This window comes from Palaemon carinicauda, chromosome 42, assembly GCF_036898095.1.
Source record: "Palaemon carinicauda isolate YSFRI2023 chromosome 42, ASM3689809v2, whole genome shotgun sequence".
Lineage (NCBI taxonomy): Eukaryota > Metazoa > Arthropoda > Malacostraca > Decapoda > Palaemonidae > Palaemon > Palaemon carinicauda.
The window spans coordinates 23,762,936-23,778,706 of NC_090766.1; the positions used below are offsets into that span (position 1 = coordinate 23,762,936).

The 15,771-nt window shown below is 38.4% G+C and overlaps 1 protein-coding gene across 1 annotated transcript in view; it reads right to left on the minus strand.

The window, feature by feature from the left end:
- The window catches only part of LOC137633339 (large ribosomal subunit protein uL3m-like), a 69,181-nt gene that overhangs the window by 17,338 nt on the left and 36,072 nt on the right, over positions 1-15,771 (minus strand). The window contains exon 5 of the mRNA XM_068365588.1: positions 7,378-7,538. Coding sequence (XP_068221689.1) covers positions 7,378-7,538 — 161 coding nt within the window. The remainder of the gene's footprint in view (positions 1-7,377; positions 7,539-15,771) is intronic.

Here is a 15,771-nt window from a genome sequence, read left to right on the forward strand (position 1 = left end):
AAGAGTCTCTTCTACCCTTACCAAGAGGAAAGTAGCCACTGAACAAAATTACAGTGCAGTAGTTAACCCTTTGGGAGAAGTAGAATTGTTTGGTAATCTCAGTGTTGTCAAGTGTATGAGAATAGAGGAGAATCTGTAAAGAATAGGCCAGACTATTCGGTGTACGTGTAAGGAAAGGGAAAGAACCGTAACCAGAGAGAAGGATCCACTGTAGTACTGTCTGACCAGTCAAAGGACCCCATAACTCTCTAGCGGTAGTATATCAATGGGCAGCTGGTGCCCTGGCCAACCTACTACCTAATGGTAAAGGAGACCTTCCATCCCTCAGAAGGACTCGTGACATGCGAGATGACATGCAACTCACAAACTCACTTCGCTGATGCCAAGACTAGCAGAAAAATAGTCTTGAGAGTCAAATCCTTGTCTGATGCCCATCTCAAAGGCACACGTGGGGTAAGCATAAGAGACTTGAGAGCTTGGATAACATCTCTCAATGGGGCCTGCAATCCCAGGGTGTGCAAGAATCCTCAAAGCTCCTCACGTGTATAGACAATTTCCACAAGGAGGAAGGGTCTAAGAATGTTAGTCTACAGACTTAGTTTAAGGATGAGCAATAGCCTTTCATTACAGACTGCGGGAGCTTCTCTCTAGAGAAGAAAAACAAGAAAATCAGCTATCAATTGCACAGAGGTTTTGACCATAGAAGTATCCTTTCTATTATTATTATTATTATTATTATTATTACTAGCTAAGCTACAACCCTAGTTGGAAAAGCAGGATACTACAAGCCAAAGGGCTCCAACAGGGAAAAATAGCCCAATGAGGAAAGGAAATAAGAAAATAAACTACTGTATACAAGAAGAAATGAACAATTAAAATAAAATATTTGATAAACAGTAACATTAAAATAGAATTTTCATATATAAACTATAAAAGAGACTTATGTCAGCCTGTTTAACATAAAAACATTGGTGCAATTTTTAACTTTTGATGTTCTACCGATTCAACTACCCGATTAGGAAGATCCTTCCACAACTTGGTCACAGCTGGAATAAAACTTCTAGAATACTATGTAGTATTGATCCTCATGATGGAGAAGGCCTGTCTATTAGAATTAACTGCATACCTAGTATTATGAACAGGATGGTACTGTCCGGGAAGATCTGAATGTAAAGGATGGTCAGGATTATGAAAAATCATATGCAATATGCATAACGAACTAATTGAACAATGGTGCCAGAGATTAATATCTAAATCAGGAATAAGAAATTTAATAGACCATAGTTGAAGACCAGACAGGATAACAATACTCAACACAAGGTAGAGGGAAAGAATTAAAATGCCTCTTCAGAACAGATTGATCACCAAAAACCTTACAAGACTTTCTCAATAAGCCAGTTTTTTTGTGCAATTGAAGAAGACACAGACCAAATATGTTGCTCAAAAGTAAATTTGCTGTCGAGAATCACTCATAAAATTTGAAGTCACACAGAGTTAAAGAAACCTTATCAATGCTGGGATCCAGATGCTGAGGAGCAACTGTCCTTGGCATACTTACAATCATACTTTGAGTTTTGTTAGGATTTAACTTCATGCCCCATATTTTGCACACTGCACTAATTTTAGCTAATCTGTATTGAGGGATTCAGTAACCCCAGATCTACATTCAGGAGATGGAATTGATGCAAGAGTAGCATCCTCTGCATATGCAACAAGATTATTTTTTTATGCCAAACTACATGTCATGTGTATATACAGTAGTATGAAAAGTAATGGGCCAAGAACACTACCCTAAGGAACATCAGATTTCACATTCCTATACTGTACTCACCTCACTTTGGTGCCCATCAACAACAACTCTTTGCTATCTATTTCTTAAAAATTCAATAATAATGCTAAGAAATGACCCACCCACTCCTAACAGTTTGAGTTTGAAAACAAGGACATTATAATTAACAAGGTCAAAGGCAGCTCTAAAATCAAGGCCAATCATATGAACATCCTGACCACAATCAAGGGATTTCTGTACAGCATTGGAGATTGTAAGAAGGCATCACCTGCTCCAAGGCCTTTATGAAAACCAAATTACAAACTAGGGAACAGATGATTAACTTCAGCAAACCTATTTGAACGTTTTGCCAAAAGACGTTCAAAAACACCAATCATAGAAGCTGGCCTACTTTCCCTAGTAGACAGTTGAAGAAAACCTTTGCAGGTATCTTGACATCAGTGTAGTACCTCACGAAAAGCCTTTAGCTCAGAGATGCTGGATAATCTCAACCTGTGAAGAGCAAAGTGATGATATCTCAGCAAGTGGGGGTAAAAGAGAGGAATAGGCCATAAAGGTAGTTCTCTAAGCACCTCAAACAAGAGCATCAGCAGATTTGAATACAACAACTACAGAGTTATTGGGTCCTTTGACTGGCTACATAGTACTAAATTAGATCCCTCTCTGATTACAGCTCATTTTTCCATTGCCTGCACATACACCAAATAGTCTGGCTTATTCATTACACATTTTCCTCTTTCCTCATACAACTGACAACATTTAGATACCCTAAAAATTCTTCTTCACTCAAGGGGTTAACTACTGCACTTTAACTGTTCAGGGGCTACTTCCCCTTGGTAAAGGTAGAAGAGACTCTAGCTTTAACAAACCATTCTTCTCTAGTCTTGGGTAGTGCCATAGCTTCTGTACCATGGTCTTCCCCTGTATTGGGTTAGAGTTCTCTTGCTTGAGGTTACACTCAGGCACACTATTCTCTTGTTTCCTCATTTCCTTTCCTCAATGGGTTATTTTCCCTGTTGGAACTCTTGGGCTTATAGCATCCTGCTTAGCAAGTAATAATAATAATTTGGCATGCAGTTACCTGGAAGCCCCCAGGGTCATCTTGAGACCTGAAGTCGTTTACAACATCTAGATTAATTAGAAAATCTAGCAGAAGAGTGGAAAGTTTACACATCTGGGTTGTCCCAAGGGTGTTTGAAAGAGCCCCCAAATGCTGCCCAATGGTCTTGAATAGGGGAACAGGATACTGGGACTTTCCTGTTCAGCCATGTGGCGAACAGGTCTATTGCCTATGATCCCCAGAGAACAAAATATTTCTGCCATACAAGGAAATAGAAACCACTCTGAAACTACAATTTCCTCCTAGTGGCTGAATTTGTCTGCTGTGCACTCCTCTTGCCTGGAATGAACCTCGCAGACAGCTCTACAATACTGTATTGTCTACTGCCCAAATAAGCACGAGTTTAGTAAATATGCAAGGATGAACGAGACAGTTCCTCCTTTCTTGTTGACGTGAGTTACGGATGTAGTATTGTCACATATAACCATTTAGTATTCTATCAAACTCTGTTGGAGAGCTTGCAGAGCTACGAATGACACTATCATTTCCAATACATTAATATGCAGGTGGTTTTTTCTGGGGCCAAAACATGAGACAACTTGATCCTTTACTTGTGTGCCAACTCCCATTGGATGCATCCAAGAACAGAAGCATCTCTTCAGATGGGGAGTTTAAAGGAATTCTCCTGGTGAGTTTTATATTGTTCAGCTACCAAGGAAGATCGTTCCTCACCTCTTGTTCCACAGAAACAAGATGAGTGGGGAGATGGCTGACAGCTGACCAGTGACATTTCAGACAACACTGGAAAATCGTTGGTGGAGACATCAGTGTAAAACGAGTTTCTCCAATGAGGAAAGATGTCCCAGAAGCATTTCCAGTTATTTGAGAGAGGTCATTTTCAGGGAAGCCAATTGAACGAAGTTCATTTGAAGCGATGCATTGAGTGAACATTAGATTCAAAGATTTACTAATATAATGTTGATTTAGTTTAAGGCAACTTTGCCAAAAGGTATAATAATGAGAATTTGAAACAAATATTAGTATCTTGATACGACAAAAACATATAAGGTATATCAAGTGTTTGATAAAGGTCATTAAAAGAAATAAACACTAACCACCATCTTTAACAAAATAAATATAAATTCCACTTTATAATACTGCTCAAGTTTTGAAAACACTGTCAAGTATGATGTTCACATTTGCTGGGCATTAGTGCATGAATGCAAGGAACAATGCTTTCCTGGATCTGTCGGGCATGTATTGTAAACATTTGAATTAGAAGAGTTGGTGCAGTTTTAAATGTTCGGTCTGCCAACTAGTAGCGATTGTCGCACATCCATCGCCAAATTGGATGACAAAAATGCTGTCTTCAACTCCACTGTCTTATGCTGTAATAAAAAAAGTTCTTTGCTAAAAGTGAGGCGATCTGATTTAGGAATAACAATGTCCGTTGCCGTCTGAGGAGTAGGTGGGTGACCGCTATTGTTTTTTGCCTCTTTAGCACAGTTCTCCTCTGATTTGTTCCTATTCCAATCCTTGATGCAACTTCAGCTGAAACCTCAACTATTGCGTCTTGAAATATTCGTAGTGGTGGATTGTGTGTGTTCTCGGCAGCGATCACAATTTCATCTTTAATACAGTATTTTCCACATCAGGTTTCACTAGATAAGGACTATGACAATACTTAATTTTTCCATACAATTATTGTCATTTCTGTCATCTAAAGTTGTCTTTAATCATCCTTTAGAGTTATATACTTTACATCGCCATGTAATACAGCTTAAGGTTGCTTTGTTCTTTTTATATATAAATCCATTACAACTTATTTTGTCACGTCCACCTTTTGATAAAATGATTTCCATTATGGGTAGTGTAGAAGAACATTACTTAATATCAAATAAAAAGCCGATGAATCACACGTCTTCATTCTATGAAAAACTGTCGTCTAATCATTCTAAGATGCTTAATTTTAGTTTCCTGCTAAATATCAAGATCACCTCATCGCTCAAATTGTTCCGCTCAAAACCACCATTGCTAAAAGAGTATCACTAAGAACAGCTTCGCTGAAACGGACTTTGCCGAACAGGTAAACAAGACATTGCCACCACTAAGCATGAAGTGCTCGCTTGAACAGGAATGGGAGTACAGTACTATCCCTCTGAGCCTGCATATCCCACCTGCATATCCCATTTTCCCATGGAAAGACTATCGCTGCTGCCATGTCTATCAGCATGCCTAGATACTTCAATCCATATTTGAGCGTGAGAATTAACTTTTTCCAATTGCTTAAAATCCCCAGATCTTGACAAAAGGAAAGCAGCCTGATCAATCCTATAGCAACTGCCCCTCGAGAGAGGCCAGGATCAGCTAATTAGTGAGATTCCTGAAAAAAATATATCCCGTTCCAGTGGACCCAAACAGACACCATAGTGAACATCCGATGAGCAGAGGACAGTCCAAAACACGAGAACTTGAACTGTTAATGTGTTCCCACAGGGATGAAGAGGAGGTATTTTCAGGAGGACTGGTGAACAGGTATCTGGAAATACAAATCCTTCAAAACCGACAAGAGCATGAAGTCTTTTTCTCTAACGGCAGACCACATGATACCATCTCCAAGGTGAACGGAGGCCAACTAGTGATCATTTAAATACCACTGAAAGATTTTCTGGAGGATATGTCCATGGAGAATGAGTTTCTCCAGCAAAAAGTGAAAGAGAAGACATTACCAAAGTCGAGATGTAAGTACTGTCTTGGGCAGAAACTGTTGCACTATCTCTCAGAGCTTGCTCATGCGATCATTTACAAAATGCTAGTCAACATTGGGACAATGCTAACCAACATAAGATCAACATCGTATAGTTTGCACAATCACGTAAATGACAAACCAGGCTTGCTGTGTCCAGATGCTTTCATTGTTGAAAACAAGTGGTGAATAAATGTACTAACAAACTTTGTCTGAACACAAGCTAGGATATGGAGTTGCCAATTAGTAGATTAAATAACTTTGTTGAAATATACATCAAAAGAAAAGATCTTATACCTCGTAGCTCATAGGAATTGCACATCAGCCAAAAACCAATCTGACAGCTCATATGTACGTCAACAGACATGTACCTTCAAATACGTAGGGTTAAAACAAAACATGAATAAACTAAAAATTTGCAAGTCATCTTCAACCATTAAGCACCAGGTGGTCTATTGTAAATCATACTTGAAAGGCTACCTAACTACAGTGATAACTCTTGATATAAAATTTTCATGATGCGAAACGATATGCGAGGATTTTTTCGCCTATTACGAAAAAATTTTCACGATAAGAAAAGAGATTTGTCAGCCCGGCCAAGAATAAAATAGTTGTACAGTTAAAAATATGAGCCAGGTGAAGAAAACGGCTTGTTTATACATAATAGAAAACATACCTCTCTATAGTAAGGTAACTACAATAAGAGTACAGTACATATGGTACTATATATTTTGTATATGAACAGTACTGTACAGTATTTTACTGTATGTATTGTATTATCTTCCATTTATTATCTTATTATGTTCTAATAACTAGTAAATTAAAAGGTTATATAACTACAGTGATAACTCTTAATACGAATGTTTCTGCATACAAAATTTTCATAATACGAAACGAGATGAAGATTTTTTTGCCTATTACAAAAAACTTTTCATGATACAATAGGATTCGCCAGCCAGGCTGAGAATAAAATAGTTATAATGTTAAAAATATGAGACAGTTGAAGAAAACATAACTCTCTTTAGTAAGGGTAACTATAATAAGAGTACAGTAGGTATGGTACTGTATATTTCGGATATGTACAGTATTGTACTGTATGTATTGTATTATTTTCCATTTATTATTGCATTGTGTTCTAATAACTACTTAATTTACAGGTACAGTATTAACAGTTAGGTATATTGAATGATTCAAATGTATTTGGCTGAATTTCATTGTGGTTATAGCTATATTATAAAATTCATGCGGTGTTTTTGTAGGATTTGGAGCAAATTAGGCAATTGACATGTAAAACATGACTCATAATACAAAAAATTCACAAAAGCCACTCCGGAGCAAATCAATTTTGTATCTTGAGGCATTATTTTATGTTGTATGGTACTGAGGTGTCTAGAAACTTTCAAATGATAATGAAGTATCAAGCAGAAAATAATTTCCCATTGAGTAATTTGGAAAGGATTAAAAATCCTCTTGGTAGTGTTTACTGGTAAATGGTATTTGAGTTGTTATACCAATTTCAATAAATGATCTGTTGATTGGTACAGGGTATGGAACATCTCATACAAAAAAAAATTATTTTGCACTCCATAAATAAAATGAGTATCACTTGACACATTTGTGAGTGAAAAACCTAGATTTATGAGAATGCACTACAGTATAATGATATACTGTACAGTATTAGTTCATATTATTTTCAAATAATACCAACGGTCTCTGACATGTTGAATCTACATTTAATAACGTACTGATCTATATAAACATCGGATATACTTGTATACTCACGTTATCCCACGAATATCAACATAACTTCCAGGTCGAAAATGAGATGCATACAAAGGGGTGCCTGGTGCTAGCTTAGCGGTTGGACTAATGATGAACTTAGTTAGTTTTCTCTTTGGCAAAACACCAGATTCAACAAAAAGGGAATTGAATTCCTTTGTTACCTGCAAAAAAAAGAAATAAAAATTTTTTTAAGTAAAATTATTGTTACATCAAGTCAGTCTGAAATCTTCATAGATAAATAACCAAGTTTCTCTTTGAACTAATTGTAGTCATAGATTAAATTTTCCAATGAAACATAAAGAAAATGGAATTACCAAAAAAACAACTTTAAATTAATTAGAAAATTTGCTCAGTGAGTATGATGACAATGGCTATCAACCATAACTACATGGCTGGGTGTTTTACAGGCCATTAAGCTGTATGCCAGGTGATGTCATTTAAGAAACCAACTCCTTATACTGAACTATGCTCAAAGTCGTCACCCCAAAGTTTTTAGCCTGATTGACGTGTTATTTCAGCCAGAAAACATCACATCTCTCATACAACTCATAACCCAGGAAATCTTTACAATAATGAAATTTTAATCTTGAAATTGATTAGTGTACTTCTATACTCCCCAAAAGTTTGTATTGTTTCCAGCCTCCTGTTAAAATACTACTGCTAGGGTTATGGGGGTCCTTTGACTGGCCAGACAGTACTACATTGGATCCTTCTCTCTAGTTATGGTTCATTTTCCCTTTGCCTACACACACACCCAACAGTCTGGCCTATTCTTTACATATTCTCCTCTGTCCTGACAACAGTAAGATTACCAAACAATTCTTCTTCACCTAAGGGGTTAACTACCGCACTATAATTGTTCAGTGGCCACTTTCCTCTTGGTAAGGGTAGAAGAGAATCTTTAGCTATGGTAAGCAGCTCTTCTAGGAGAAGGACACTCCGAAATCAAACCATTGTTCTCTAGTCTTGGGTAGTGCCATAGCCTCTGTACCATGGTCTTCCACTGTCTTTGGGTTAGAGTTCTCTTGCTTGAGGGTACACTTGGGCACACTATTCTATCTTATTTCTGTTCCTCTTATTTTGTTAAAGTTTTTATAGTTTATATAGGAGATATTTATTTTAAAGATACTGTTCTCAAAATATTTAATTTTTCCGTTTCCTTTCCTCACTGGGCTATTTTCTTTGTTGGAGCCCCTGGTCTTATAGCATCCTGCTTTTCCAACTAGGGTTGTAGCTTAGCAATTAATAATAATAATAATAATAATAATAATAATAATAATAATAATAATACAAAGCTCTCCAAAGTTTAGACATCTATCATGAAACTAAAATTGTCCCATTTTCCTTTACTTCAATAGCCATGACTCATCAAGCATAATAATGTATTGTGTATTTATGACATTTACCAATGCCCACCTCGTGGGAAGCATTGGGGACACGTACAAGTATATCAAAATAAACTATACTAGGTTACAGAAGGGAAATGATTATTAACTGCAGAGGTTGAAGCCAGCTTACAGAGCGACCCATGGTGCTGTACCCCAAGACTGATTGATTAATTGATGGATTTAAAGTTTTCTGGCATCCTGACATCTAAGGTCATTGACGCCGATATCATTTATTTTACATAAAAGTTAAGATGTCATTAGAGAAGTTAAATAGTTTTCAGAAGACCTGCTTCTGAAATAAATCTAAAAATCCCACTCACATAGTAGGACACATCATGTCCAAGAACCTTGGCAAGGATGAACCTGTCATCCTCACCTCGAGCCTCAAACAGATATCTATTTCAGTCAACAAATGCCTCACTGTTAAAGGTACCAAACAGTCGTCGCAATACGGTTGGTGTTGGCCCTTCAGAAGAAACTTGTGTGTCAACCGAGTGTGACCAATGCGGAGACGACAAAGAGACGTCTCCCACTTTCGGGGCATCATGTTATACCTCCAAGGAGATATGACATTTGTTACCTCTCCAATCTTATTGTCATCTAGACTATCCCAGTGCTGTTGCCAATAATTATTACAAAACTATTTCTTGATGTTAGATAGGAAATCATTACAGGGAATGGGATACCTTCTTGGTAGCAACTTGGATGCAGCATTCTTCGCCAGTAAATCTACCCTCTCATTCCCAGACATACCTGCATGTGCTGGAACTCAACAAAATCGAACCATTATACCTCTCCGACCAATAATAAAAAGCAATTCTAAAATCTCTAAAACTAGAGGGTTACTAGAATTAAAAACTTCTAAAGCTTGAAGGACATTCCTTGCATCACTAAAAATGGTAAAATTACCCTCCTTCTCCAACGCTATTTTCTCAATAGCGGTTAGCATGCCATACAGTTCGGCAGTAAATATGGAAGCTGTTAGAGGAAGTGCACCTCTACAATTAAAACCATTACTATGTACTCCCAATCCAACGCCAGCATCAGATTTGGAGCCATCAGTATATATAAAAGTTGATCCCCTATGTTCTGCAACATGTTCCATAAAAAGAGACCTAGATTCTAAGTCAGTCATATTCTTCTTAACTCCAATAAAATATTTACAAAAAGATACCTCCGGTAATTTCCATGGAGGCACTGATGATACCTTAAATGTAAGCACCTTACTTCTAATTACCTTAAATGTAAGCACCTTACTTCTAATTACCTTAAATGTAAGCACCTTACTTCTAATTATATTCGGACTGTTTAATAATTGTTTCACCCGAAACCCATAATGTTGAGGAGATTTAAGGTGCAACTCAAAGTATGATGTGTGTCTTACAAGGCTTGCAGTCTGAAAGGCTAAAGAGTTAGGGAGTCGTTGCAACCTAAACCAATACCGAACAATAGAAGACTTTTGGTAAAGGTCTAGAGGTCATTCTCCAGCATCAACAAGGTGACTTGTGATAGGCGAAGTTCTAAACGCTCCCGTGGACAATCTAATACCAGCATGATGTATTGAATCTAATATCTTTAATCGGCTTGGGATGGCTGAACAGTATATTTCACCTCCATAACTAATTTTGGAGAAAATCAAGGCCTTGTATAATTTTAAAATAGTATTGCGGTCTGCCCCCATGATGTATGGGACAATACTTTTAAAAGATTCAAAGCCTCAAGATATTTAGCTTTTAACACTTTTAAGTTATAAAATATCAAACCTAAAAATTTTGCTTCAATTACACATGGGATACATTGACCTTTAATGTATATATCCAGGTCTGGATGTACTCCCTGGATACGACAAAAATGGACAATAGTAGTTTTACTTTTCGAGAACCTAAATCCATTCATATTGGCCCACTGGATAATTTTGTCCATTGAGAGTTGTAGTTTTCTCTCAACCATTGCCATTCTAGCTCCAGCAAATGATATGGAGAGATCATCCACAAATAACGTTGAGAGAACATCCCGGGGTATGACTGAGGATATCCCATAATTGCTAGTGCAAACAGGGTTACACTCAGCACACTACCCTGAGGAACTCCTCCTTCCTGACATTTACTCTCTGATAGAGTTTCCCCAACTCTCAAATGAAAAACTCTATGTGATAGAAATGACTTAATAAATAGTGGTAGCTCTCCTCTTAATCCTAATTCATGAATTGTCTTGAGTATACCATATCTCCATGTGGTATCATATGCCTTTTCAAGGTAAAAAAAGACTGTCACATGCTGCTGTTTGGAAACAAAAGCTTTACAAATTAAGGACTCAAGTCGTATCAACACATCAGTCGTTGAGTGCATTTTTTTGAATCCACATTGAATGGGTGATAAAATACCCTTCTTTTCAAGGTACCACATCAGCCTTGCATTGACCATCTTCTCCATCATTTTACATTAACAAGATGTCAATGCTATAGGTCGATAGTTTGCTGCCCATGGGAGCAGTACAACAAAAGCCTGAAATTCAGGGACATTGCAAACAGGTGCACAGTTGGGGAACCCACACAAAGTCAGGTCTTTCTTAGCTATCAGAGTATTCAAAGACCATTCGGAGGCCACCATCTGAGTCACTCTGTTCAGGTTGTCTGCAAGCACATTCCTCTTCCCCAGAATGAAACGAGCTGAGAGGGACACCAAATGATCTTCTGACCATCGTATAATCTCTACTGCAAGATGGCATATGGGCAGCGAAAAGGTACCTCCTTCTTTGTTTATGTAAGCCACCACTGTGGTGTTGGCGCTCATCAACACCACCGAGTGACCCGCCAGCAACTGATGAAACCGCTGGAGAGCTAGGTAGGCTGCCGAGTGTGCAAGCATATTTGCAAGAAATGAACTTACCACTGAAATGTCATCTCTTGTTAAATAATGATCCTGTTCACCCTCCAGGCTTAGATGAAGATTTAGTTGATGAGTTAAACTTTATTCAAGTTAAATATCTGCTGCCAAACACAACTCCTTTGCTACAACCCATGGATCAACAGGTCATTTCTAATTGCAAGAAATTATATACTAAAGCCTTGTTTCGGAAGTGTTTTGAAGTCAGTAATGATACTCGACTAACTTTGAAAGAATTTTGGAAAACTCAATTTCATATTCTTAATTGCGTTAACTTTATTGATAATGCGTGGAACTAAGTGACCTACCATACTATGAACTCAGCCTGGAGGAAACTCTGGCCCGAGTGTGTACCAGGGCAAGATTTTGAGGGCTTTAGTACTAATGACAAAACTCTGAATGACATTGTTTCCTTGGGACAAAGCACAGGCTTGGAGGTACAATGATGATGTTGACGAGGGAGGAGGAAGGGAAGGAGGCTATCCCCAGTTCAGTTATTAAAGAAAAGTGTATAAAGTGGGAGGAAAGTTCAAGCTTTTGTTGTAAAAACCCATCCTGATACCGTAGTAACCAACGGGACTGTAAACCTTTTCAATGATAATGTTATGTCGCATTACTTTATTCTGCAACAAAGGCAAAAGTAACTAACATTGTATCAATTTTTAATTAAAAAAAATCCTTCCCCAAAGCGACAGAGAAGGGAAAAAAAACCCGAACTTCAATTATTAGATGTTTTTATGGAAGGGGATTCCCCCTCCCAGCAATAACTCCTTCCTTCCTCCCCACACTACCATCCACTTACTTAATCTGTCATATCGCAACAAGTTTTCTTATATTAAGATAACTTCTAATGTTTTTATTTTTATTGAGAGTTTTATATGTCTTATTGTATTTAATGTTTGTGTCAAAACTACATGATTCCATCACTTTTTTATGCTAGTGTCTTGCTACTAGCAAATTATTAACTTCTATATTTATGTAATGAGAAATAATAATTCGGTATTAGAACAAATCAGTATTTGACTACCTTTTTGGAACGAATTATGGTTGAATGCCGAGGTATTACTGTACTAACAAATCCAGAACATCTGGAGTATGGGCATGTCATTTTAACACGACAGCGATGCATAGACAGAAGACAAAGGTAGTATGGCTTGCCAAGTCCATTGGTTTATTCCCATTAACTGCTAGATTGTCTCATTACTTTGCTAAGGTCTAAGGAAACAAAAAAGGATTTTCTTTAGGGTTAAAAGAAAATTATTAATATTAAAGGGGTGGATATTTACTAACCCAGAGAGACAAACTTGACTCCTAAAGAGCTGGCCTGAATAAATTTTGGGATAAAATATATGCTAGTATAATAAACCTTATTGATAAAAAAAGTTAGAAATTAAAACCTATGATAAATAGATTTTAATAACCAAGAACCCAGCGAGAAGCAATATGAACACCAGGGGATGTTCAGAGAGAAAAAAAATTATGTTAAGAGTTTTTCAAACTACTTCCAGCTGGCCTTCTTTCTTTGTTAACTTTCTCCTCTACAACTGCTTAACTGGTTTTGATGGAATACACCTGAACCACACAGGAATGGGCTGAAATATGTTATTTTTATAATAAAATAAATTTTTGAATATACTTACCCGGTGATTATATAAGCTGCAACTCTGTTGCTCGACAGAAAACTCTACGTTAAAAATCCGCCAGCGATCGCAATGCAGGTAGGGGGTGTACTTCAACAGCGCCATCTATCGTGCAGGTACTCAGTACTCAATGTAAACACAGAACTCAATTTTCTCCTCGGTCCACTGGGTCTCTATTGGGGAGGAAGGGAGGGTCCTTTAATATATAATCACCGGGTAAGTATATTCAAAAATTTATTTTATTATAAAAATAACATTTTTCAATATTAAACTTAGCCGGTGATTATATAAGCTGATTCACACCCAGGGGGGTGGGTAGAGACCAGCAATAATTGTTTACATTATTATGAGCTAAGGATTTTTTATTTCATTTTAGCAGTTATTCAAAATAACAAACATAAAATAAATAAGTACCTGGTAAGGAAGTCGACTTGAACAATTACTCTGCCTTTTTAAGTACGTCTTCCTTACGGAGCCTCGCGATCCTCTTAGGATGCTGAGCGACCCCTAGGAGCTGAAGTATCAAGGGTTGCAACCCATACAACAGGACCTCATCAAAACCTCTAATCTAGGCGCTTCTCAAGAAATGACTTTGACCACCCGCCAAATCAAGTAGGATGCGAAAGGCTTCTTAGCCTTCCGGACAACCCAAAAACAATAATAAAACATTTCAAGAGAAAGATTAAAAAGGTTATGGAATTAGGGAATTGTAGTGGTTGAGCCCTCACCCACTACTACACTCGTTGCTACGAATGGTCCCAGAGAGTAGCAGTTCTCGTAAAGAGACTGGACATTCTTAAGATAAAAAGACGCGAACACTGACTTGCTTTTTCAATAGGTTGCGTCGATTATACTTTGCAGAGATCTATTTGTTTAAAGGCCACGGAAGTTGCGACAGCTCTAACTTCGTGTGTCCTTACCTTCAGCAAAGCTTGGTCTTCCTCATTCAGATGGGAATGAGCTTCTCGTATTAAGAGTCTGATAAAATAGGATAAAGCATTCTTTGACTAGGCAAAGATGGTTTCTTAACTGAACACCATAAAGCTTCAGACGGGCCTCGTAAAGGTTTAGTTCGTTTTAAATAGAACTTAAGAGCTCTTACAGGGCATAAGACTCTTTCTAGTTCATTTCCAACCATACGATAAGTTTGGAATATCGAACGATATTGGCCAAGGCCGAGAAGGCAGCTCGTTTTTGGCTAGAAAACCAAGTTGTAGAACATGTAGCCGTTTCGGATGAGAATCCGATGTTCTTGCTGAAGGCATGAATCTCACTGACTCTTTTAGCTGTGGCTAAGCATACCAGGAAAAGAGTCTTTAAGGTGAGATCTTTCAGGGAGGCTGATTGTAGCGGTTCGAACCTGTCTGACATAAGGAATCTTAGTACCACGTCTAAATTCCAACCAGGTGTAACCAAACGACGCTCCTTCGTGGTCTCAAAAGACTTAAGGAGGTCCTGTAGATCTTTATTGTTGGAAAGATCTAAGCCTCTGTGACGGAAGACTGATGCCAACATGCTTCTGTAACCCTTGATAGAGGGAGCTGAAAGAGATCGTTCTTTCCTCAGATATAAGAAGAAGTCAGATATTTGAGTTACAGAGGTACTGGTCGAGGATACGGATACTGACTTGCACCAGTTTCGGAAGATTTCCCACTTCGATTGGTAGACTCTAAGGGTGGATGTTCTCCTTGCTCTAGCAATCGCTCTGGCTGCCTCCTCCGAAAAGCCTCTAGCTCTCAAGAGTCTTTCGATAGTCTGAAGGCAGTCAGACGAAGAGCGTGGAGGCCTTGGTGTACCTTCTTTACGCGTGGCTGACGTAGAAGGTCCACCCTTAGGGGAAGTGTTCTGGGAACGTCTACTAGCCATCGAAGTACCTCGGTGAACCATTCTCTCGCGGGCCAGAGGGAAGCAACTAGCGTCAACCTTGTCCCTTCGTGAGAGGCGAACTTCTGCAGTACCTTGTTGACAATCTTGAACGGAGGGAATGCATATAGATCTAGATGTGACCAATCTAGGAGAAAGGCCTCTATATGAACTGCTGCTGGGTCCGGGATTGGTGAGCAAAATATTGGGAGCCTCTTGGTCATCGAGGTTGCAAAGAGATCTATGGTTGGCTGGCCCCAGGTGGCCCAAAGTCTCTTGCATACATCCTTGTGGAGGGTCCATTCTGTTGGAATTATTTGTCCCTTCCGACTGAGACAATCTGCCATGACATTCAAGTTGCCTTGGATGAACCTCGTTACTAGTGATATGTCTAGACCTTTTGACCAGGTGAGGAGGTCCCTTGCGATCTCGTACAACGTCAGAGAGTAGGTCCCTCCTTGCTTGGAGATGTACGCCAAAGCCGTGGTGTTGTCCGAGTTCACCTCCACCACTTTGCCTTGAAGGAGAGACCTGAAGCTTTTCCAGGCCAGAAGTACTGCCAGAAGCTCCTTGCAGTTGAAATGCATTGTCCTTTGAATCGAGTTCCATAATCCCGAG